General features: G+C 39.5%; 1 protein-coding gene across 1 annotated transcript; it reads right to left on the bottom strand.

Moving 5' to 3' along the window:
* Positions 1-1,888: 1,888 nt before the first annotated feature.
* On the bottom strand, positions 1,889-21,528 carry LOC117305241. Its single transcript, XM_033790070.1, has 13 exons — positions 21,259-21,528; positions 19,031-19,137; positions 16,716-16,902; positions 16,130-16,272; positions 14,720-14,860; positions 13,288-14,293; positions 12,354-12,443; positions 11,251-11,368; positions 10,091-10,186; positions 8,706-8,863; positions 7,473-7,533; positions 4,005-6,718; positions 1,889-2,840 (listed from the first exon to the last, which is right to left on the bottom strand). The coding sequence occupies exons 1-13, from the start codon at positions 21,394-21,396 to the stop codon at positions 2,727-2,729; spliced, it is 5,073 nt and encodes a 1,690-aa protein (XP_033645961.1). The 5' UTR covers positions 21,397-21,528; the 3' UTR covers positions 1,889-2,726.
* Positions 21,529-26,807: the final 5,279 nt, after the last annotated feature.

Here is a 26,807-nt window from a genome sequence, read left to right as displayed (position 1 = left end):
TCACCTACATTTATTCCATACTGCACTTCAAATACACATGACACAAAACCATACTTGGGATACCAGCTAGAGGCTTGATCATTAAAACAAAGACAAACTTGGGATACCAGCTACAGAGGGTTTATTAGCGCACAAAGACAAACTTGGGTTACCAGCTAAAGGCTTCAATAGCGCACAAAGACAAACTTGGGATACCAGCTAGGGGTTCATTAGCGCACAAAGACAAACTTGGGATACCAGCTAGAGAGGCCTCAATAGTGCACAAAGACAAACTTGGGATACCAGCTAGAGGCTTCATTAGCGCACAAAAATCAACTTGGGGTACCAGCTAGAGAGGGTTCATTAGCGCACAAAGACAAACTTGGGATACCACCTAGAGTGGGTTCTTTAAAACAAAAACAAACTTTGGTTACCAGCTAAATGCTTCATAAGCGCACAAAGACAAACTTGGGATACCAGCTAGAGAGGGTTCATTTAGCGCACAAAAACAATACCAGCTAGAGAGGGTTCTTTAAAACAAAAACAAACTGCGGTTACCAGCTAAAGGCTTCATTAGCGCACAAATACAAACTTGGGATACCAGCTAGAGAGGCCTCACCGGTGCACAAAGACAAACTTGGGATACCAGCTAGAGAGGCTTCATTAAAACAACAGCCAACTTGGGTTACCAGCTAAAGGCTTCAATAGTGTGTACGCTTCACATCTAAAAACGTGCAAGTGTGTACATGTACATGTATCTGTCAATGTTTATTGACTTAATAATAAACCGGACACTGACAAATCTAAAGTCAAGACTTTCGCTCTGATCGAGATCTTGATAAACAACCATTAAAAAACAACACTTTAACCAGCCAATAAAGGATGATCTCAATATTTCAACTATTACCTTTTAATGGCCAAATAGACATACCGGTGAATAACCATTTTACTCTCAAAATTAGCATTTAGTAATATAACTCGAGTCAAAAATGCACCCGGCTGCGCGCCTTTTTCAGCCGAGAGCCAAAAACGGCTTATCCATATAATGACCCCTTGACGCCAGTGACGTTTTTCCCCTAGTTGGATTTGAACACAGTTCTCCAGCTTTGGCAAACTGAGGGCGCTATTTTCCACATCAAATAGCCGCCACTGACGTCACGATTCCTTTGTCGCGCGGGTTTGTTTGACCCCACCTTTTTCAGAAATTTGGCTTGGAGCGTTCTGGAGAAAAACCCATTTTTACCATGTTTTAACCCGAGGTAAGAGACTCATTATATTTTATGTTTCCTATGGACTCCAGCTATTAGAAAACTGTTATATCTATACATTTGAGATCATCCTTTATTGGCTGTTTAAACGTTTGAGATCAATGAAAGTTTGAGAATATCCACTGATCCAAAACCATTGCACCTTTGACAGGTTCGTTGCAAACTTGACATGCATTTGGTGGACTTCAGTTACAATATTGTTTCCTTCCTAGCACGAATGAATCAAGAGGATTGATATGTACATGAACCAAATACTGTAAAAGTCATTCAATACTGATCTAATAAACTAGTGGTCTCTAAACAATCACATGGACACAAACTCTGCTTTAAAGACAGTGGACACTATGGCAATTGTCAAAGACCAGTCTTCTCACTTGGTGTATCTCAACATATGCATAAAATAACAAACCTGTGAAAATTTGAGCTTGAGTGGTCGTCGGAGATGCGAGATAACTATGAAAGGAAAAAACACCCTTGTCACACCAAGTTGTGTGCGTTCAGATGCTTGATTTCGGGACCTCAAATTCTAAACTTGAGGTCTCGAAATCATATTCGTGGAAAATCTTTTCTTTCTCGAAAAATACGTCACTTCAGAGGGAGCTGTTTCTCACAATGTTTTATACTATCAACCTCTCCCCATTACTCGTTACCAAATGAGGTTTTATGCTGATAATCATTTTGAGTAATTACCAATAGTGTCCACTGCCTTTAACTTCTACTGAAATAATGTAATGCTATCTAGACATTTACAATTAAAATTTACTAGTACTATTAATTCAAACGATACATGGCAAAATACAAATAAATGTATTCGATGAAGATAAAAATAATTATGTGATTAAAGTATCATACCTGGAAGCTTTCCGTTGAGAAGTGAACATTCTTTTAATTTAAATTATAAATGACAATCAAAATTCAAAATTCATGGTTCAAGCAGTTATGAGTTACAGGTATAATAGAAGTCTCCGGGCAATGACACTCTACTATTGACCGTTAGTCAATGTCACTGTTTCGTTGAACACTGGCACTGTGCAGCTGAGCAATGATGCTGTGTAATTTAGCAATGACACTGTGTGTTTACTGAAGTGAAAATGTTTCTTTTCATACAATATTTGTATTTGTAGCAAGTTTTTCAAAAGGGTCAAAGCACATGAATGAGAGTGCACTATTTCCCATAAACATTTTAAAACTTGGAGGATGTGTTGATGACCTCAAAAATATGTATATATGAACTAAAAGTCTACTACATTAAATTTACATGTAGTCCTCCAATATCAAATGTAAAAAACCTCACAGCACCTTCAAACTCTTTGTACTTAAAAAGACTCATTTTAAGGGAAACTGTCAAAGTGCACCTGGAAATTATTAGACAGAATAAACAAACCCTAATTCTACTTAAAATGAAATAGTAGGCCGTCTATGATGCAGACAGTGCATACAAAATCCCAATGGCAAATCAATATGACTTTGTAGAAATGCTCACTTATATCCTGACATATGAGACGAGCGAGAAAGAAGAGCTGGATCATGGGGTAATGGTGCTCCAACACTACTAGATGGTTGACTGCTTAATACTGCATTCCCAATACCATGCTGTCAAAACAAACACCAAAACAACATTTTAGATCCAAATTAATTAAAAACAGGCACTGCAATAAAAAAAAACATCTTCTGATAGTGATAGCGCCCTCGTTTTTGAATTGAATTGAATTGAATTATAACACACCTTTTTCTGTAATTTGGTTGGCTGAAACACAGTCACGTGGGATGAACTAATACAGGTTAGTGATCGCGCGCTCGTGTTTTGCGGGAACTAGTTCGCTCTAGTTCCCGAGCGGGCACTAGTCTTTGAAAATAGTGCCCGGTTACAGCGCCCACTCTTGGCTTCAACTGTGAACAGCAAGTACAAAACTTCCATTCTTTTCCAGATTTCTGTTCTTATTTCACATTTTGTGAATGACCACAAGAGGCACCTATTTTCAGGGTAATAGACGTACAATAGTTACCTCATTGCCAGTCAACATGTGTTTTCTATGCTAAACCAATGAACAAACAGGTTACTTCCAGAAGCTGTGCTATCAGAAAGTTGGTCCAAATTGAACCCAAACTATAATGTTTAACCATACATTGATAGCCTTTATGAGGTATGGTGGACACTATATATGAGAGTGCACTGTTTGATTTGAGTGTACATGTATACAGACAAATTAACCCAAACCAACTAGTGCAGCAGTGATGCGTGCACCATAACTCAAACAGGCTTATGGGACATCATTCATTGTGGTTTTGAAGATGCCAGCCTGCAATATGATATCAGGTCATACACCATGCTGATAACTGGTTACATAGACATAGGAGAATAATCATAAGATAACAATAGTAATAGCTAATGGGGATTCAGAACAATCACATAACAATAGTACAACACCCCTATTGTTCACAACTTGAGAATAAAGGGCCAGTCACACTGCAGCAATAATGAAAACGATGACGCTCATGACGCAAAGGGAATGCATTCTATTGGTTGAATTGCTCCATGCAGAATCTGACACGCTAATTCAACCAATACAATGCGTTCTCTTTGCGTCATGATCGCTATTGTTTTCGTTATCACTGAAGTGTGACTTGGCATTAATACATTTTATCCATGAAGGATCAAATGCTTGGGCTGTGGCATTTAGTCACAAAACCTGAAAGGAGAGTTGTGTTTGTTTTTGGAGGAAGTCTAATATCACCATGCAGTGCATTATTACATACCTGTGCATAAAAAGCCATATCCGGATGAGTACGAGTTGGTGGTGGTGGTGTTTGATACAGTGCTCCAGCACCCAATCCGGCAGCTCTCTCATGCATGTGTTGCTGATACTGCTGTCTAGCTAGCTGATCTGCCTCCTGCATATACTGTGGATAGAAAGGGCGACTAGGCCTCTGCATCTGCATCTGCATTCTAAATGCAGACTGCCTTGAGTAGGGATCATGAGGAGTGAATGCAGAGCTGGATTGATTGGAAGTCATTTGCCTACTTGGTAACATCAATCGAGAGGCTGCTGGATAACCATAAGAAGCAGCAGCTGCTTGGCTTGCATGCATACGTAGATGATCAGTGTACAAGGAGGAGGTATGGCCTTGATTGAAACCGGCTGGTAGATAACCTTTATTCAGTTCTGTCATACTCTGAGCTTGGTTCGCTCTTTCAAGATCCATGTATTCTTTCATGTTTCTTGGCTCATTTGAAAGCATGGATAGAGAGTTAGTCCTGGAAGGTAACATTGTATCTGCAGTTCTAGGCTTGCCCAAGTAAGCTCCAACATTATCATACCCGGTCTGATTGACTGGTACAGACTGCACAGAGGATGTATGAGGGTACAATGGAGAAGATGCTACTTTTTGTTGCTTAGCAACCTCCCGCAATGATTTATCTGGCTGTCTTGCTATGGATTGTGAAGGATTAGTTGTCGCCACATTTATTGGATTATGATATAACTTCACATTACCTGGCTGAGACTGGGTATTAGCTGTAGTCATATATGTTTTGACACAATTTGTTTGAGATGGCAAATTCTGTTTACTATATGCAAATGAGTGAGAAGACCCATAGTCAGTCTGCTGTTTGAGTGGCTGACTCTGACCATGGGAACCATGGGACCCATGGTACCCAACATTATCATGGGGGACAAGTTTAGGTTGCATCGGATGTTTAGAAGTAAACTGTTGCTCCTGACTGGCCATATTATCCCTACTTTTGTTTTCCATATACATTGGAGAAGTACTTGGTAATTTAGGATGGTTGGTGATGTCTCCTGAATGTTGGTATCCTGATGCATGTGACTGTTTATGAAGAAGAGACTCCAGTATATTGCCACTTAATGAGGAGTGTAACGGTTGATTAGGAGCTGATGGTGCTAGCTTCATTTGATGGGAATATAGCGGATTAGATTTAGGTAGTGTATGAGGACTTGACTGATGTGTCTTATCATAAGTAGCGGAGGTCATTTTATCTTCGCTGCCCAATGGATGCCAAAGCTTCTGAGATGGATCATGGCACATAGGTTCTGCTGCATTGTTAGGCTTGTATTCTGCAATAACACTCGACTGTTGAAAGGCATTGCTTCTTATATTGGCAACTTGTTCATGATGAGTAGCTTGCATTGTGTAGTTTGAGGAAGGCAATAAAGGTTGTACTGCTGGAACACGTATTGAAGGCTCATGTTTGACATGTCTGTCTGGCAACACTGTGAGTGGTGCAGGCAGCTCAGGTGCACTCATGGGCTGGCTTCTCTTAGACTTAATACTACTTCCTGAGTAACTGAATTGCTTGGAATGCTTATCATCTGAATCTTGATTAAGACTGGAAGGTCCATACAGATTTCCCTGAGGTAGAACATGATTCAAACCACTGTTTACTGAAACAGTGTTTTGCTGATGAAAAGACATATCACTATGTTTTGGAGTCTCATTCATAGCTGGCGTCAGTGGGTTTAAAACATCTGGACGATTTAAACTTAAATCTATCATTGGTTGTACACCCTGAGCCATTGGTTGAGTTCGTTGATATTGATCACGTGATGGAGGTGTCAATAGTTGTTTAGTTTTTACAGACTGAGTATCAGGTACATAGGGACTGACATTCTGAATGGGTTTGACACGATTGACCTTAGAAATGGCACTCGGTCCTTGTGATTGTGTGTTCAAGTACTGTCCAGGTGTCTCTTTCCTTTCTACTTCAGTTGCACTACTGCCTGAACCCTGTGTGTGACTATCTACTGGTTCTTGTGTCCTAGATGAAGGTGTTAGATCTTTCTTTGTGTCTTCAGTGTCCACTGGTTGCAATACATCCTGTGTTGGGACTCCAGGAGCGAATGCTATAACACCCACTGGTTTGCAAGCCCATATATCTCTGTGTTGACCTAGTCTTGAAGTAGACAGTTGGTTAGGTGTGGCACTCTCTCCATCTGAAGTGTGTTCATCCATGTCATTATCACTATTACCATCCTCTGATTTGGATGAACATGCCTCATATGCTTTGTTGTCATTACTATCAAATGAATGATGATCAGAGATACTAAGAGGAGATGAAGTCTTCGAGTCAATGTCTGGATGGTCAGATGCTTCTTCTTTGGGTTCATCTTTAAGTATTTCCTCTTGGTCATCACTACTCTTTATCTCCTTAGTGTCAGGCTGCAAACCCTCCTCTTCATCACTCATCATTTCTGAACTATTGTTACTTTCTAAGATACTGGATTCACTTCCGCTTAGTCCCCTCAGTCTAGCGTACACCCTATCCTCTAGTTCTTCTAATCTTGTGTTTGCATTTCTTGCTGATTGTCGTTGTGGTGGGCGATGATATTGCTCTAATGTTGGAGTTTCATCCTCACTGTCTTCATCTTCATTGTCAACTTCTTGTTTCAGAAATACCTGCTCCAGGTTGTACTCCAAACAAGATTTCAGATTCTCAGCCATCAGAGTGTATTCTAGATCAAGAAATATATCAATCAATTAATATACTAACCTGTCAAACTTGTCATCATAATTAGCTTAAACTTTGTTATGTATTGTATTTTGTAATAAAGTGAATGTTCAGTAAAAGAGGCTAAAACAGGTACCAGGCATGCAACTGCCCGTTGAAAAAAAAGAGGAAAATCTTAAAAGGCACAACCCAGGTGAGGTTCGAGGCAGCCGGAAAGCCACGGGACACGAGACCCACAATGGTACCCTAGAAAATGTTGAGGTTTATTATGCTCTAAGGTGCATTGTTAGCATATACTAGGCTTATTTTACATTACTGTAGTTGTTTCCAGGCATATATTAGGCGTCTTTTTTTTTTTTTTCACTTATAATTTGTTTTATTTACGCGGAATTCCGTGGAAACAAGGAAGAGTTGCATGCCTGAGGTACATGTACATATTGTGTTGCCAATACTTCCAACTTGCAGGGGACCCAAAATTGTGGCTGATTGTCCATCAGGCGAGTGAAAAAAATTGTAAGAGAAAACCATGTCAGTTTTTTATTGCATGTAATTCAACACTTGTTGAATTGCACGCACAGACACAGCAGACATTACAATGACACGAGTCAGCAATAGTTACTCTAGTGTCTTCATGTTGCATGAAGACAACATTTTAAGACCAGGGTGAAAGCTTTACTTGTCAGACCTTAAATTATGAGATTATGAGGTATAGTTATACATGATACTCTACATGATACATAATGCAGGAGAATAATTACCGTTTCCAGGGCCATTATATTCCAAGCAGTTTGTAAACAGCTGGTTCATATCTCGTTCAAACTGTCACAAAAATAAAACAATATGCAGAATGCAGATATGAGGATGATGTACTGTAGATCAGTTTCAATACAGTTTGATGTAATATTATTTACAGCTAGGAGAGTAAATATCAAATATTGTACAATGGACGCAATCCAATGTTCCCATGACTTCAATTTATTTAAACCTAACCTTAACCCTAACCCTAACCCAAACAAAGGTTATTTTTGAACTGCTTTTAAATTCAGGAAACACATCAAAAAAATTGTTTACCAGCACGCAAATTGCTTTATAGCAGAACAAATAGCAAAAGGGTATTTCATAAATGTTAAGGAAGATTTGACAGCAAGTGTGTGCTCTGAATGGATTACATGTTTATTACTTAACTCATTGACTCAAAAGAACTTTTGGTACGTGTAGGTTAGTGTGCCTTTTCCTTTGGTAAGCAGAGACTAAGACTTATGGAAACTCTGTAAGCAGAAAGTTGTGATATACATTGGGTGCTTCAAGCCGTGGTAATCTGAGGACAACTATTTTAGTCAATGTATTATTGACTACATGTCGCTGCTAATTTAGCACAAGGTTAGTTTTAATTGTCTTTAAGTGCAGCCCCTTCTCATCACTAGCAGTATTACAATTACCACATTGTAAGGTAATATACATGCAGCCAGCAAACAAGCAAAGCAAACTTTGAGTAACTATACTTGACTCAATATTTCAATCTTTTCAGGATAACAGGTACCAAGACTTTGTTACATCTTTGGTTCATATATTCTCTATACACTTTCTTTCCAATTACGCGCAAACCTTTTACCTATTTGCATAAAATATTTGACTATGCTTGTGCCTGTGATATTTATTCACATGACTCGGGGGAAAGTACTGAGTATACAGTGCTTACACACTTCGATGTATGGGTAAAAACCTAAAATTTATGTTCTTTATCCCTAAAGCAAATTTAACTTCTCTTATTATCGTTGCGCGGTACCCGCTGCCAAAACATTGGATTCAACTACCTCGAGCTACCGGGCAATCTCGGTAGTCTAGTTGGTAAGACACTGCTCTAGAATTACAAGGGTCATGGGTTTGAATCTCACCCGAGTAATATGCTTGTGATATTTTTTCACAGGGCTTGGGAAAGTAATAGGTATACAGTGCTAACACACATCTATCATGACTATTCTTGAACAAACCTCCTCTTTTGTCTTGTAGTCTTTCTTGTTGAGTTTCTTCTGAATGAGAGTTAGACACATTGGTTTGATGATGATCTGATAATAAGCAGGAGCATATGCCTCATCGACTGGATCACTGAAGGGCCAGGAATCCTCATGACCGTTGACTGCATCAAACACTAAAAACATCATCAAGAAATGTTAGTAACCTTCATATGTGACCCGTTACGTGAAAATGAGTCAGATGTCGCCCAATGCATTATTAAGTAATGGACAGTTTAATGTGGGAAAAAAAATAAAAAAATAAATCACGCTAAGACATATACCAAATTACTGCTGTTGGTGTGTTCTTTCCAGCCATGCATATAACTCAATCCTTGAAATTGTCAACATCTGACTCATTTTCACGTAGCGAGTCACATATTGTTACACTCTACCCACTAAGCCCACTTGGTAATATAAATATAAATGTAGTAGGTTATAAAACAGTTGAATGCCATGTGGCTGCTGTATGCGCCGTAGCACCTTGTAAACCCTTATAAGGTGCTAAATAATTGGGTTTGGAATTCATCACTTCAAGAACCGATCTTTCTGAAAGTTTGTATATATACTCAGCACCTGAGTACCTTGTTTGGTAGATACGCGCGCTATATAGACTTAGAAACATGTATTATTCTTATTATTGTTATGTCCAAGATCACCGATGGTACATTTGACATGGTATTTTGGTTGATAACCTAATTCTGGTAAGCAGGATTTTGTTCTCCTTAGCTACCTTCTGTACAAGCAACTTTATGAAATTGGGCACATGTGTGTTACTTAAAGAAACACGTTGCATTGGATCGAACGAGTTGGTCTTTGAAAAGCATTTGAAACCGTTGCCATGAAATGCATATGGAGAGATAGATATTTTAAAAGTAGATTATAATGATTCACACAACTAACACGATCGGCCATTTTATAGAGTCTCCACAAAATGGCCGACCGTGGAATTTCGAGGCATGCTTGTGTAGATCATTATATTCTACTTTTAAATTATCTATCTAACCATTTGCATTTCATAACAAACGGTTTCATTGCTTTTCAAAGACCAACTCGACCGATCCGAGGCAACGTGTTCCTTTAAACTTCCTGACCAAAAGTTGCACAGCGGAAATTAACCCTTAAGAAATTTTCATACAAAATGGAATAAATATGTTTTGCTGTTTTCAGATTCAGCAGTGAATGCATGCATGGTGTGCACATCAAGATCAAAGCTGCTTAAAATGCACTGGGTTGCAGCTTAGCAGAAATTGATAAAGTAGTCTGGTTTGTCCATCCAGTTCACAAAACAACAGTTATTATAGATTGACCAGATACAAAAAACAAGTGACAAATTACAGCAGCTAAACACAAGTTGTCCTTACCTTGCTGTAGTTTCACATCAATACTGTCAGACATTTTCTTTGTCTTCTTGGCTTTTCCTTTACACTTCTTAGTCTGTGGTTTATCAGGACAACTCGCTAGAAACATAAACGGAAATTAAAAACTTACAATGATGTGTAGAACAAAGGACACCTTAAAGGCACTGGACACTGGGTACAGTGGCAAAATCACACAGAAAACTTTTACTAAAGCTTTTTAAATAAAAATTCTGACCAACAATCCGCACGCTGTGATTGGCGTTTGACGGCTGTTGGAAATTCAATATTCACGATCTTCTTGACTTGACTTCAATGCAGTACATATTCAGGAACAGAGTAAAGAATTGCTGCACGTTGTGCATTACGCCTGCAGATTGTGCACAATGCACTGTCTTGGAGGAATTCTAATAACATGGACAACTTTTGTCGACAGAGGGCGTTGCGGGGCAAAGTTCATTGAATTATTCATCAATGACCGATTGTTGATTCACTGTAAAGATTTTGTTGCAAACTGAGTTCAAAACATGTCCAAAACAACTGATCCTCAAACCACAAATTCATTAAAACGGTTGTTGATGGAAAAGGGATAATTTAGGGCATAAATTGAGAGATAAAAATCAACCAAAAATGCAATTCTAAGGACTTGACTCCCCCCCTCCCCCCTTTTTTTTTTTACGTTTCTTAGTTATGTATATCAATACATGCGGCTAGTAAAAGAAAACAGCGGGCTAACGTGAATTCCGGTTAACTCGCCCGGCGGCCAATTGAACAAATAAGTCAAGGGAAACCCCTAAATGTATGTCCTTTTATTTTCAATACTTTGTTCAAACCCAAAAATCATTTTAAAATTTACCCAGTCAATTTCCCCTGTGGTTTATATTGATATCTGAAACAAAAATCCCCTTGAGGTGATCCCCTGGCTGCCGCTTCCCAGGTTGTATCGTTATTTACATGTCAGCTAAGGGTTGTATGGCTTCTGACTGGCACCCGGAACAAAGATATTGACAAAATAGGGAGACCGCCAACATAGGGCTTCAAAGCTCAGTTGGAAGAGCACCGGCACGTTAATCCAGAGGTCTATGGTTCAAATCCTACCTTGGTCAGTTCTTTGTTCAACCCCAATTATGTTTAATACAATACAGTGTGTAACTGTAGATACCTACCTGAGTTTGTAGACTGTTCTTGAAGTTTGTTGCGCAGTTTCATCTTTTCTCGTTTATCTTCTTCAGCTTGTAGCCTCATGGAAGTTTGTTCTGCCTCTTCAATGGACTTCATTCTCTCCTGTAAAAAATAAGCAAAGAACACTTAATCATCTAGTGTAGTAGTTGGCCAATCCATTAGCACAACAACCTCAATATGCTCTTAAAGACACTGGACACCTTTGGTAATTGTCAAAGATCAGTCTTCTCACTTGGTGTATCTCAACATATGCACAAAATAACAAACCTGTACAAATTTGAACTCAATTAGTGGTCGAACTTGCGAATTGATATTACTCAAAATAATTATTAGCATAAAACCTTACTTGGTAACAAGTAATGGGGAGAGGTTGGTAGTATAAAACATTGTGAGGAACGGCTCCCTCTGAAGTGGAGTAGTTTTCGAGAAAGAAGTAATTTTCCACGAATTTGATTTCGAGACCTCAAGTTTAGAATTTGTGGTCCCGAAATCAAGCATCTGAAAGCACACAACTTCGTGTGACAAGGGTGTTTTTTTTCTTTCATAGTTATCTCGCAACTCTGACGACCAATCAAGCTAAAATTTTCACAGGTTTTTAATGTTATGCATATGTTGAGATACACCAAGTGAGAAGACTGGTCTTTGACAATTACCAATAGTGTCCACTGGCTTTAAACACCCTTGTCACACGAAGTTGTGTGCTTTCAGATGCTTAATTTCGAGACTTCAATATCAAATTCTGAGGTCTCGAAATGAAGTTCAAATATTTTAGTGGAAAATTACTTCTTTCTCAAAAACTATGTTACTTCAGAGTGAGCCGCTTCTCACAATGTTTGATACTATCAGCTCTTTATTGATTGTTAACAGTGATTACCAACAGTGTCCACTGCCTTTAACAGGACATGCATTGTGACGTTTTTTATTCTCGTTCTCGAAACCTGTGTGACCTGGCCTTAACAGCTGTCCAAATCAGTTTGTACAAATTTCTCCAATCTGTTCCTAAGGACATGAGTAACATAATATGAGTGTTATAGATTACATGGGGGGAGTGTAATTAGTTTGAGAAACCAAAGAATAGATGACTTACATCTTCTTCTCGTTTGAGCTGCATGATGACAACACGTGAAGATGCTCTGCGTGGTTCCAACTCTTGAAGTTTCTTTCGAAGAGCTTTCTCCTGCATCAAACAATAAATCAATATAATCCTTGCATTAAGGGAGCAATGTATGAACAATAAACAACCACAATATAAATGCGTGTGAATGTGCCTTTTTTCTCAGCAATTTTTTCAAAATGAGGTTTGGATGAATCAGCAACAATAATAACATACGATTCAGCACAGGATGTTTCACACAAAAAAAAGTTATACATGTTATACAGTGAACTTTCAATGTGCGTTTCACCCAATTTTAATATTTATTTTCGTCACATAAATATCTAGGATTATAATTTCTTGAGAATGTCGTGTGCAATGCAAGCTTGGTTTCTCAGTCCATGAACATAATTTGCATTGCAAGGCATCACATTCATTTCAAAAACTGTCAACCACTGTAATGATCCAACATGCATATGACCAGGGCTGTAGCTAGAACAATTTTAGTGAGTGGCAATAAAAAATAAAAATTGAAGTCCAACGACAACAAGCGTCTCAACCAAATTATTCATGTTTAATTATGGGGCCATTATTCATGCTGCAGTGCATGATTCGGGCACGATGCCAGGCTTCCAAACTGTTCAAGTTTTGGGGCCATGCAATAATAAGTTGAATGGCCTTTTGACTTGGTTCTTTCTCTGTGACATTTTTTCGCTGGGCAGCACAATGTATTTTGCTCAGAGTGCTGGGAAAAATTGTGAGTCCTGGCCTGCCCAGCACCGCCCACCGTGGCCACAACTCTGCATATGACACCAAGACTAATGATCCTTTCTACTTTGGCCCAAACAATAACCACATCTAAAAGACCTAAAATGCAATGCATTATTGTTCAGATTCAGATACACTATTCAAAGTCAACACTATTTACCTTGGCTGCAAACAAGCTTTGTATTTCAGGCAGGAAGTCATTGGCAAGAGTCTTGTATAATTCCTTCTCACATTTGAGTTTACTTTTCTTGAAGAAGTCTGTAAGTTGTTGCCAATCCTCTTGAGAATGACAGACTAAATGCCATCGTGGAGACTCCAACTCATCTTCACTATCGCTATCAGTTGACTCTATGGTACTCAATACAGACGATATATCATCTTCACTACTCATCGGTTTCACTTCTTCTTGAGTACTGACACTCACTGGAAGCTTCTTTTGTTTTCGTTCTTTCTTTGCATTTGCTTGCTGTCCATCCTCTGACTTATTGTTGTTGCTCTTGCCTTTAGTGTGGGTTCCCTTACGCTGGTCAGTTTTACTTGCAGACTGGGAATCCTTTTTGTTTGATTTTTGCTGGTTTAACGTCGCCTTGATGTCTTTATGTGATGTTTTGCTCTTTGCGACTTTCTTTAATGGTTGGTCTTCATCGTCACTTTTATCACTCTCACTAATGATTGCTTTGGATTTAATCACTTTACGCTTCCTTGTTTTGGAGGCACTGTTTTGCAGGCTTTTGTCTTTGCTGTCTTTATTCCCTGACTTAGTAGATGTGGAACTAGCTTCTTTTACGGTCTTATTCTTGCTCTTAATAACACCCTTCCCGTTTGATTTACCATCTTCCAGGCACCTTTTCTTTGATTGCGTCTTTTGTTTGGGAATATTAACACTACTTTCCTTTTTCTTTCTACTGACTGCCTTTTGGGGGGATTCTTTTCTCCTAGTTTCATTGCTGGATTTATCATTTGTTTTGGATTTACCCTGACGAACCCCTGTATCAACTTGTTTCTTACTTTTAGTAACTTTTGACAGTTTGTTAGTGGTTCTTGATTTAACGGGACTAGAAGCAGTCCTTTTGACTGGCTCTTTCTTGAGACCCTTCTTCTTGTTATTGGATTGAGTGTCAAGCTGTTGTTTGTTGTTGATTGACTCACTGTTGCTCTCTTCATCACTGTCAAGTCACAAGAAAAACAAGAAGATTGTAAGTGCATTTGTACAAACGGTACAACAAAAACTTGTACGCTCGCACCTGCCACAACAACCCTGCTGAGAAGTCGTCTTTGTTTGATCGGCCATGCTCTTCGGAGACCTGATGTGCCTCTCGCTACCTTCTTAAATCCACAAAACTAGCCATCTGAACCCTTTTGACAGGGTGGAAGCCTCCGCTGCACCTACACATCACAGCTAATTGGCCTACAACACTATCAGCCTACAACACGATCAAGCTGTTCTTTGTACTTTTTATGATAATGATTGTAGAAAGCTTCAAACCGTGTAAGTTTACTGTAAATCTGTGGACATTTTGAAACAGTACCCGAAACCTTAAAAAGAATCCTACTGCTATTTGTACATTTGACAAGTCATTTCTAGACTTTACCTTGTTTTAGATACTTTCTTCTTCTTCTTCTTGCCCTTGCATTTCTTTCCTCGTTCTTTCTGCTTCTGTTTCTTGCGCATGTCTTTCATTTTCTTCACGGCCCTTAAACGTTCCCTTCTCCTTTTTCGTTTTTCTTTTAGCCTTTAAAAAAATAATAATAATAGTGTACTAGTTTTTCAAGTAAAGTTTACCGTTTGTTGTTGAACAATAACTTTTATCTTCCAGTAAGCGCTAATCAGATCCTCAGTATAAAACTTCTTCTTTTTTAATTACACAGTGCATAATGTAAGTGTCAATGCGTCACGCTCCATATACAGACAGTGCCAAATCACATTCCAAACTTTGTGTGCGTGCCTCGTCGTGAAATAGCATTCTGAAATTTTGAACTTTGCGCGTTGCACGTGAGACTGGAAGATAAATTTGTTATAACATGTGCGCTTGTGGAATATGAAAAAATATAGTGCGTCTGCATCCCATATCCAATGGGGCCGACGCAGAAGCGCCATATTTTTTCGTATTCCACTTGCGCTTGTGTGATAACTTATTAAGTTAAAATATGGTAATACGGGTGACGTAATTTCTCCAATAATCAATGACCACAGAAACTTACTTTGTAAAGATATTATCAAGCATCATTAGAAATTACACCCTTTGAAGTAATTTAGTTTTAGCGAAAGAGGTTTCTTTTTATCAACAACTCTGAATCTGGGAAAGGCTTTTAAGCAGGAAGCTTTTTTTTCATACAGCTTTTAAAGCACACAATTCTAAAGGCGTCTTTTCCTTCTAATTTTTTTTCGGTGACCAATTTATCCCAAATTTGCACAGGTTTGTTATTTTATGCACACTATGTATATTGGGATACATACCAAGTGGAGATACTGGTCTTTGACAATTACCAAGGTGTAACCTGCCTGTAATTATGGACTATAATTATGATTTATCTGCCTCTAGTAACTGGGAAAATTAATCAATCAAAGATTTAATAGATGTTAAATTTGCATCGGGGATAAAGAATATTAATATTTTTTTGTTTTACCCATACACCGATGTGTGTTAGCACTGTATACTCAGTACTTTCCCGAGTTCTGTGAAAAAAAACATCACAGGCATGTTACTCGGGTAGGATTCGAACCCACGACCCTTGCAATTCTAGAGCAGTGTCTTACCAACTAGACTACTGAGGTTGCCCGGTAGCTAGAGGCAGTTCGAATCTCGGGCAACCTCGGTAGTCTAGTTGGTAAGACACTACTCTAGAATTGCAAGGGTCGTGGGGTCGAATCCCAGCTGAGTAACATGACTGTGATATTTTTTCACAGGACTCGGGAAAGTACTGAGTATACAGTGCTAACACACATCGGTGTATGGGTAAAAATAAAAAAATAAAGAAAAAAGGTAACAATCAAAGACTACTTTTGTTTGCGTTTGACATCTCTTTCCTCCTGTGTAGGCTCACGATCTTCTTTGTAAAGTCGAGTTCCATAGAAGTACCAGTATGTAGCGCCTGATCGATCTGTTCCTAGTGGTTCTACACGTAGGTTATCACCTTCATAGTCCTATCAAAACACAAATAACAACGGCTTAGCACATATTACCACATGTCCACCAAGTACAACACACATTTAACAACAGCTTAGCACACTGATTCAGCAAAATACTTTCAATTGGGTCTAACAAAGTGTGGATAGAAATTACTAACATGTTGGTCGTTGGGTTTGGTAGACAATATTCTTCTAATTTGAAAAACTTTAATCTACTAACTACATTTCATGTTGTTTCTTTTCTGCCCTTCATTGCACACGTGTAAACACAAATGGTACTAACAGTTTTCATCCTTTTCCTTCATTTTGTTTTTAAACGAAGACTGAAAACATCAAACGAGTTCTTTCTATACATCTGGACACTATGTTTGCCATTAGGTGGGAAGTGCACTTTAACTAAAAAATTAACTTGTTCAAATAATAACAATATTTTGAAACAATGTTTTGTTTTGAATTACCTTAAGCACAGAGACATCATTAGCATCTAGTCTATAATCACACAATGCGTGTAATATCTCTACTTTAGTTAGAGTCGGAAGCACCTTGAAGGTCACATCTTCACTGTTTAATGGATTCACTCGATTCTCTCCCAACTCCCAGCGTTTCTTCATTACACAACGCAGCCATTTCAAGTAGTTCTCAGACCTAATATCAATAAAGGAAAAATCAAACTTTACTCAAAAATAAGGGTGTTATCATATATTATAAAAATGTGTAACACGTTAAAATTTAATGTTAGTGAGTTTATAGCCCTATATAGGACTCTTCCTCTGTACACAGATACAGAGTCCTAACTATTAAGGCCCGTTTCTGGGGCGGAAAATTGTCAAAGCTTCATAACTCAAATCTTACCTGCAACAAGCCACTAATTTCAACAGAATCACATTCTATGGCGGCATACATTTTTCTGCGGTGGGTTTTGGTCCTCATATATTCCTCACAAATCCGTCAATTTCGTGAAATAATGCAGCTCCCAACGTTAAAAATTTCCGTATACATTCGCGTGCAAGACGCATGATGCAAGACGCATGAATTCTTGGTCACCATTATCTTGACTGCACAGCGTAAACGCGCAATATTTGTGCATCGTGCGTCTCGCGTACACACAGCAGACTGTGAGAGTACGAACATTTTTTTTAATTTCTTAACGTTCGAAGCTGCATTATTTCATGAAAATTACGGATTTGTGAAGAATATATGACGATCAAAACCCACCGGAGAAAAACATTTGCTGCCATGGAGTGTGAATCTGTTGAAATTAGTGGCTTGTTGCAGGTAAGATTTGAGTTATGAAGCTGTAAAAAATTTCCGCCCCAGAAATGTACCCTGATGTCCAGGAGGTCACTGTAGTACAATACGAAAGTGTAAGGCCGCCAGGGCTAGTGAGTTTACTGCAATAACATGAAAACATTTCTAATGAGTAACAGTATGTATGTTGGTTCAGAGCTGGCAAGGTTGAAGTCCACCAAGCAGATCAACAAAAGTGTTCATGTTTATGAGGCCATTGCTGAAGTGCATGCTTCAGGCAAGATGCCAGGGTTCCAAACGGTTTGTGATATGGGGCCATGCAATATTATACACACACAGTGTATTGATTGGCAATAAGGGAACTAGTGTACCATCTATTCCCCCAAAGTTCTTTGACTGACCAAAAGAGCGACCTATAGGCCCCTCTTCTGGTCAATTCCAGGCCTGAGGGGGAATAGAGGTATATTAGTGACCGAATTATGCCAGTCAATACAGTATGTGTTTTTAACTAGTTGTTTAATCCCAACGAGGCCTGGTTCTTGATAATTTTACCGAGACGAAGTCGAGGTAAATTATCAAGAACCAGGCCTCGGTCAAAAACAGCATAACTTTTTGGTCAAAAAGTAAAATAAAAGCAAAAATTATAATTGTTAAATGATTTCTTTCAACACAACACCCCTCCAGCTATGAAATGGTGAAGCCCTCCGCCGCCCTCGGGTTAACAACTCCTTATAAGGGAATGCTGTGCGCGTCGCGCGTATCGCGTGATGTGGCACAACTGTTTCAGCTGTTGCTCTCGACCGTTAGGAATGAAGAAACTGTCCTATAAGAACAGGTGCAAGTTCGCGTGTCACGCCCATGAATTAACACTTTTTACCGGTCATAAACAAAGGTTTATACACACCCACGTGACGCGCTCTCCACCAATAGGAATAGCGAAACTGTCTGAGGTATTTATGAATGTGAAATAAGAACAGAAATCTGGAAAAGAAAGGAAGTTTTGTAGTTGGTGTTCACGGTTCAAGTCAAGAGAGGGCGCTGTAACCGGGCACTATTTTCAAAGACTAGTGCCCGCTCGGGAACTAGTTCCCACACAACACGCGCGCGATCACTGTATCAGTACATCCGACGTGACTGTTTCAGCCAACCAGAATACAGAACAAGCAAGAGGTGTGTTATAATGTGTTATGGTCTTTTGAGTGTGTTCCATCTTTGTGATATTATATACCCCCTGATCATTAGGTGCTGTGTCTTGGATCAATGCACAGTGGACAATATTGTTATTATTCTAGTGGAAATCTGTGCTGGGCAACACAGTGTATTTTCCTCGGAGTGCTGGGCAAAAATTTTAAGTTTTCGGCAGGCCAGCTCAGCACCTCCCATCGTGGCTACAACACTGGTAAATCATACATTACAAAAAATTTAATGTGAGTTCACTGCACTAATATCATGAATACATTTCTATGACTATGAGTATTAGTGTGTAGATGTATGTTGGTTCAAATACGCTGGTGTTCAAACTTACGAAATATCCTTGCGTCCATGTATTCCACATAGTAGTTGCACAACAAGATTGATAATGAAATCACTCTGTTCAACTCCTGCATCCAGAAATAATGCTTCTTCCAACTCCTGGATTAGAGAAAGTCAAACAAAAGTTTTTCAAAATCAAATTCCTTGATAGTTGATTTGTGGCATTATTAAGAGCCAAGATAACTTTTGGTAGTTACCCTAGAAGTTAAAGGCAGTGGACACAATTGGAAACTAATAAAAATAATTATAATCATAAAACCTTACTTGGTAATGAGTAATGGGGAGCTGTTGATGGTATTAAAACATTGTGAGAAACAGCTCCCTCTGAAGTAGCTTAGTTTAGAGTTTAGAAAGAAGTAATTTTCAACGAATTTGATTTCGAGACCTCAGAGTTAGAATTTGAGGTCTCGAAATCAAGCATCTGAAAGCACACAACTTCGTGTGACAAGGGTGTTTTTCCTGTCATTATTATCTCGAAACTTCAATGACCGATTGAGCTCAAATTTTCACAGGTTGGTTATTTTATGCATATATTGAGATACACCAAGTGAGAAGACTGATCTTTGACAATTACCAAAGGTGTCCAGTGTCTTTAAGGCCAAGTACGTAAATAAATTACCAGTTGATCATTTTCCAAAAAGAGGAGGATCAGGGCTTGATCAGAGTTGCTACATGTACATTCTTATTTCACGCATTTGTACACATGCTCAGTCATATTGTCAAATGGCACATGATTACCATGTGTGAATGCGCTTTGTTTTCTAGTATAATGATTAGTGTCACTGTCAGCGTTGTAGGCCCCCTACTCATTTTTGGGAAAACAAATTTTTGTAGCTGTTGGTGTGGGGTGAAAAGAGATGGTATTTCAGTGGATGGTAACTGCTAGTTGCAATAAAGTTCAACGTTTATTTTTGGGTCACCAAGCGCTGAACCGCAAGCCTATTGGATTGACGAACTGCCGAGCCTTGGCCGAGTTGGACTAAACCATTCTGTAAAAGGAGTGTTACAAGGCAGTGCGTGCGTGCTATATGAGTGAAACAGTGGGCATTGTAAACGGACAGCGCACATCCACTGCCGCAATGCCTTATATAATAAACCAACTCTTTTACAGGATGGTTTAGTCCAACTCGGCTGCGGTTCGGCAGTTCGTTAATCCAATAGGCTGGTACCTGCGGTTCAGCACTTGGTGACCCAAAAATAAAGCGTTGACACTATAACGGGAAGTCATAAAAGAGCGATGCGACATATCAACCCTGGGACATTTGTGACTGTTTCGCTCCGGTATCTGGTAAGTTTTTGTCTTTTTTTTCCAAAATATTTTCTCAATGGTGTTTAGGATGTTATTCATTAGACATTGAGGATTTAAGTTCGTGTTCCTAGAATTTGGATTTGACATTGAGGATTAAGTTTGTGTTCCTAGAATTTGGGTCATGATTTTCGAAAAGTGGTAAAAATGGAGCAAATCGTGTTTGACCATTTCGCCCTGTACAATTCAAATTTGGCTCGCAACCCTCCGGCTCCGCCATCAGGAGGGTTACGTTATCGCAACTCTAGGTAACTGCGTGTTGATATAACGGGGGATACAAGCGTCAGAAAGTTGAGTGGGTCTACCACTAAATAAAAATAAGTGGTCCCATCAAAAGTGACAAAAAATCAGCTTCTTAAACAGGTAAAACTACAAACACAATTAGGCCTACAAATAAATATTGAAAATGTCGTTCAGTATTCTTCTGCCACCATATTTTCCACTTATTTTTAACAAAAGAAAATGGAAATATCATTTTTTTAGTAAATTATATTTAATAATTTTATTTTATACCAACAAAAATGGTACTGGTGGCAGGATATAAAAAGTGTTAAAAAAATACATGAACAAACAAAAGATCAGTTTAAATTGTATTTGCATTGTGGTTGTGATTGTGTTAATTTAAAAGATTTTAACAGAACAGTGCATACAGTGTACACCGCATGCATAATTTTTACACTACAGTACAAACAACCAGCAGACAGAGCACCGGCGTCCCATCCAGTCAGGTCAGGGCAAACGGTAAAAATAAAAAGGGGGGGGGGGGGCCCATCACTGATGCCATGGCATCAGTTCAGTATCAATACTCAAATTGATAAATTTAACAAACTAAAACAACAAGCAAATCCTTGTTGTATTTATTATGAACTAAAATGTTATCTAAAAGTTACGTAAATAAACCGATTTATTTTTACCTCGATCTCAAAATCAGGAAGTGAAAATGTGCTCCTGAACAACGAACAGAAGTGTGCGATGGCTGGAACCTTCCAACATGAACGAATGTCTTCAATAAACACATCCGAAATGCCCTCCTTCTTCGATGCAGTTGCCATTATCTAATGATTGTTAGGTATTGAAATACAAGTACTCATTCCAATCATGATAAATTCAGTCATGTAGCAACAATGAGAACCTACGAAAAACACATGAAGATAAGAGGAAAGACTGCTGATTGTGAGCGTGAGGATAAAACGACGGGAAGTGATGAAGTGCTCATAATATAGCGCCCTCACCGACACCCGACGACAGTATTAGCGCGCCGCGCAGCCGGCGACTATGGCGTGCCGCTTAAAATTTTAATACGAAATCAAAGTATTACGGGCGCCGTTTATGACTAAATTACGAAAACCAAAATATAATCATTATATATTAAAACCAGTGGAATATGGGTCGCCGTTTGTGACTTTTTATTATTATTACAAAACAAAAATTATATAGAAATAAGAACAAAACTACAAGAATAGAACGAAACGCAAAATAGTAGAACTCAACAAGCAAAAATAAACTGAACAAAACACAAATATAAAGGACAAAACAAAAACATATTGAACGAAATATAAAATATATAGAACAAATTGTTAACTGCGACCATTAGGCCTAAGGGTCACAGATATTTTGTAGAACGAAAAAAGGTGAAATAAATACGAAAAAAGAGAAAACTACCATACCAATATATAGAACGAAGCGCGCTTACAACAAATAAGTTTCACCTTTCTACTCTCATTCTGATTGGCTGAGCATAACATAGCAACTTTCTTTAGCGCCTTTTCTAATGGCCATGACCATAGACTTGAAATCCAAGAGATAGAACTCCCTAGTGTAGTAGTTGGGCAAAGGGCAGCCGCACCCTTGTCAGTGTTCTAGTGCTGGGCAAAGGGCAGCCGCACCCTTGTCAGTGTTCTAGTGCTGAACAGGCTTTGACAATAGCTGAAGTAGATGTACGTAGAGGTCCATCGTGAGTTTGTCCGCTACTCGACTCGTACATACAGAGCATAGAGCTGGACGGTCACTCGTAGTGTTTCTACCACCATGCTCGTAGTAAGATGGGCCGGTTTATTGGCTGGAGACTCTGTCCCCAAACATTAATTTTTTTATGGCAAACTGTGTACAAACTTCTTCTGATACTGCCCTCTTTGAATCCTCCTCCTTCAGAGCCCATGTTAATTTCACATTATGTGGGATCGAATATCCGGCAGATAGAATTCCATGTGCACCGTCAGCGGCGGCCAACCTTAAGGCCGGTTTATTGTCGGTCGCGCGATGGTCGCACGACGAAAGTCTTGCGCGCAATCCTAAGACTGAGGCCTAAAAACCGTGTCTTTTTATGATTGCGCGTCAAGATTTTCGACGCCCGACCATCGTGCGACCGACTATAACTCGGTCTTTAGACGGAATTTTAAACTTCGACAGGACAAAACCCAACCGGGAGGCTGACCCAACGGATGATTTATAGAACAAAACTTACCGAATAGACTTCCACTTTGAATTACATAAGAGGGACATTGTCATCATGGCATAGATGATGTATATAAATCGCATGGCACTAATATGAACATCGTTGGACTTTTTGATGTGACACTGCTTCACTAGATAAAGTGACTTTGGTTGCTAGCGGCAAATTTCATTGACGTACGAAATCACAGCTGTACCGCACACATGCGATTAATTGGTTTCCGCTTTCACGTCAACTGCGATTGGTTTACTCCACAAATTACAGCCCAAAAAGCAATGTTATTGGCCCCTCTTGCTTGGACACCAATGGTTTGTTTTCACTCTCAACTTTTGTTTATGGCATTCAATTATTTTATTATAGCACACGTTCAAACAGAAATAAGTGTCTTCGAACAAAAAAAATACTAAACACCTGCAGACGCGTGCTGGTTTAAGTCAATCCTCCTTTGTCTCACTAAATTACAAACAAAATGATGGCCCTTGAGAAAGTCTTTTTGAGGTCATGTTTGGTCTGATCATTGATCTCTTCTGTATTGAGATATAAAATACAAGCAAAGTTGCGCCCGTTGTCCCCATCAGGGAATTCTGTCAACCGGATATTCTGTCCCTTAAACATGGGCTGAGATGATTATTCAAGAGGGCGCTAAACCCAGCAGAGGTTGTTACACAGTTCGCCATGGAGGGACCGAATCTCCGGGGGACAGAATATGCTGTCACACCCTTCTTGCGAATGCGATACGGATGTTGATTTCAAAGCAATTGCTTCTCTTTCAAGGTACTCATGGAGCTTATAGATACATTTTTGTTTTACAAAAAGATAGATTGTTGAAGTTATGCATTCGATCTGAGATTATGTGGCAACCTATAATATTTGCTTTTACAATAGGTGCTATGGCGCAGAGCAACCACAGCCAGGATCACCGGGGCGCACTCCTTCTCTTTTTGATAAGTGCACTGGGTTCTTTTCAGGGGCGTCAATCCGTTTTAAAAGATGGGGCATACCATTTACGGCATGGGGTCCGGGCCCGCTTTACGGCCCCGAGAAAAAGTTTTAGGACGTAGGTGCTCTCTGGTGCAATCTAGGGAGTCTGAGAGGTGATGTGCCAACCTCTCACATTTTTGATAGCAACAATTTTTTGATAGCAAAAAATGGGTGCATATGCCTATTTCAAGCCATAATGCACCTATTGTTGCTATCATGGTTATTGTACCTTAAAACAACTCAATTATAGCTTCGTTGTATCCATATTGTTTCTGCATTATAATACTCAGACGGCGTTTCATCCATCACCAGCATCGTCAAGGGCCGGTGGATCAAGACAAGACATTTTAGGGGAGTGTGGGGGTGGTGGTTGTGGCACATCTATTAAAGATGGAGCCTGTGTAGTAGGAGTAGAAAACCCATTGTATTATTGTTCAAGATGGTCCAAGTTAATAATTGCCTTTTCTACACCTGCTATAAAGCGGAACGCCACCGGAGCCTTTAAGGCCTGAGGTCCGGTTGTTTAGATGCTCTGTGGTGCAATCTTAGGCCAATAAGAGGCTAAAAGAATGGAACAAAACATAAGCCTTTAAAATGTTAGCAGCAGTACAACCCTTTGAGGTAAAAGCATCTTCAGGTGCGGATCTATGACACAAGTTTTAGGGGGCAAATTTGTAAAAGAGTGAGCATACGAGTGTGAAACCTTTATATATGGCATGGGTCCGGGCCCGGGAAAATTTTGCATTCTAGATGCTCTGTGGTGCAATCTTAGGACAATACGAGGCATGCAGAATGGAACAGAACCAAGCCTTCAAAATTTGAGCAGCAGTAGAACCTTTTGAGTTCAAGTTCAGGTGCTGATCTATGACACAAGTTTGAATTGAATTGAATTGGGATGACACACGAGTTAACAACACTGGGGAACATTGTGTCCCCAACCCAGGGTTGATGGCAATGACGGGACAAAGGGTTTGGGGCACAGGGTTTGGTCTTACACAGTGCAAAACATGATAAAGGTGGTCAAAAGACACGGGGAACGTTTGATATTGTGTTCGCCACCCTTCGAAAACACGTCCCTTCCACTCTTTCAAGGGGGAGCTGCGTGTGAGAAGCCTTCACGGCGTGAGGTGCGGGCCCGATTAAGGCCTGGCAAAATTGGGGGACATTTTTTATATTGCGTCTCCAACCCTTCAAAAGATAGGGGACATTCCAAGAAATGCATCCAAGAGATTCGACGTTGGACACAACAAAACTTCCTGAAGTTAAATGATGATAACACAGAGTTCCTTTTATTTGGGTCACGTCAACAGTTAACTCCATTGGTGATGCTCGGATAGCTCCCTCGCTGAAAGCTCGGAACTTGGGGGTTACTTTTGATTCATCGATGACACTTCAGCCACACATCAATTGTTCGTTTATCATCATATCACATCAGGAATATAGGTAAGATTCGCAAGCACTTGGACAAAAGTGCCACTGAAAAGGTCATTCACATATTTGTTGCTTCTCGTCTTGACAACGGCAATGCTCTTCTCTACAGTCTTCCTAACAACCAGATTTCCCGACTTCAACGGCTCCAAAATACTGCTGCCCGCATCGTGACACTGTCTAGAAAATCCTGTTCTACCACCCCCATTCTGAAACAACTACACTGGCTCCCTATCTCTCAACGAATCATCTTTAAGCTGATGCTCATTGTCCACAAAGCTCTAAATGACAAGGCTCCCCACTATATTTCTGAACTGCTTCAAGTTTACACTCCATCAAGGAATCTTCGATCAAGTTCCATGCTTCTCCTCATTGAACCCAAGTCTCGACACTCATGGGGTGACAGGTCCTTTTCTTCAGCCGCGCCACGCATCTGGAACTCTCTACCACTTAATCTTCGATCTTGTGTTTGTACTAATACTTTAAGGACGCTTTCTACTATCATTGTCTTCAAACGGTGTAAGTTTAATGTATATCTGTACTGTGGACATTGTGTTTTGTGGATACAAAAAGTAGCCACATCCTCTAAGGAAACAAGTGTCACGGCCGCTGGGGATTCAGCGAACCCACACCAACACCAGGGTTTGAATTCGGTGCTCTAAACCGCTCGGCCACGACACGTTCATCAACTTTTCACAGCAAATTCCTGGCTCGCTCATTACCCCTGGAATTGGTTCTTTTAATTACGCATGTGGCCGATCCAGGGGTAATGCGCACTAAATGGGCATCAAGTCAAAAAGTAACAACCCTACAGTGGCGTGCACAGAGCTATACCATAGAGCAAGGAACAGAAATACATATAGCTCTTTATATGGTCCCGTGTTATGAGAACAAAATAATGTCAATTTATGTGCGTCGGATTTAACTGCGAACCTCGGAACCATGACAGCTAGGCCATCTAAAATGATGCGAGCAAAGGTGATTATGGACGTGGGCCCAACGGCAGATGGCGTACACGAGCCTCAAAATGTGACGTCAGATGTTCAGGCTACATTAGGGGTTTCTCAAAAGGCCAAATTGTTTCATACATCAAAATTGCCACTGTCGTGCTTTTCAGTCATGTGAAGTTTTATTTCTTCTATATCGAATCAAAAAAGGGAAAAAGGAATCCTTAAAACAAAACTCAGGGACATTTTTAATGAGGGTGACAAAATCAACATAATGCAAAAGTTGCGACCCGGGCGGGGGGGGGGGGGGGGTTGCTTATGCGAAACTGGCACGTCCACCCAGTTTTGTTCAAATACAAACAGTGATAAAACAGTGTTCTCATTGTGATTCTAGTCTCTTGTCATGTTTCCTTCAGTTTCATTTTACATGTAGGCCTAAACGTTTTTATCATCGTTTTATTGCATTAATTTATTATTGTACTACCCCCCGCCCCATTGGTGTTTCTGCTTATTTTTAAAGTTTTAATGTGGTATGTTTTATACGGTAGTTCTTTAATGTGGTATGTTTTACACGGTAGTTCTTTAATGTGGTATGTTTTACACGGTAGTTCTTTAATGTGGTATGTTTTACACGGTAGTTCTTTAATGTGGTATG

The sequence above is a fragment of the Asterias rubens genome, chromosome 22 (assembly GCF_902459465.1).
Source record: "Asterias rubens chromosome 22, eAstRub1.3, whole genome shotgun sequence".
NCBI lineage: Eukaryota > Metazoa > Echinodermata > Asteroidea > Forcipulatida > Asteriidae > Asterias > Asterias rubens.
Note: the sequence above shows the minus strand (reverse complement) of the source record. Positions and strands in the feature narration are given on the sequence as shown.

Excerpts from the sequence above, each read along its gene's own strand:
- LOC117305241 (XM_033790070.1), bottom strand. The coding sequence starts at position 21,396 with ATGGCAACTGCATCGAAGAAGGAGGGCATTTCGGATGTGTTTATTGAA. Across the intron at positions 10,187-11,250 it reads AGAACAGTCTACAAACTCAG|CGAGTTGTCCTGATAAACCA; the intron begins GTAGGTATCTAC and ends TTATGTTTCTAG. Across the intron at positions 7,534-8,705 it reads ACTACAAGACAAAAGAGGAG|TTTGAACGAGATATGAACCA; the intron begins GTTTGTTCAAGA and ends TTTTTGTGACAG.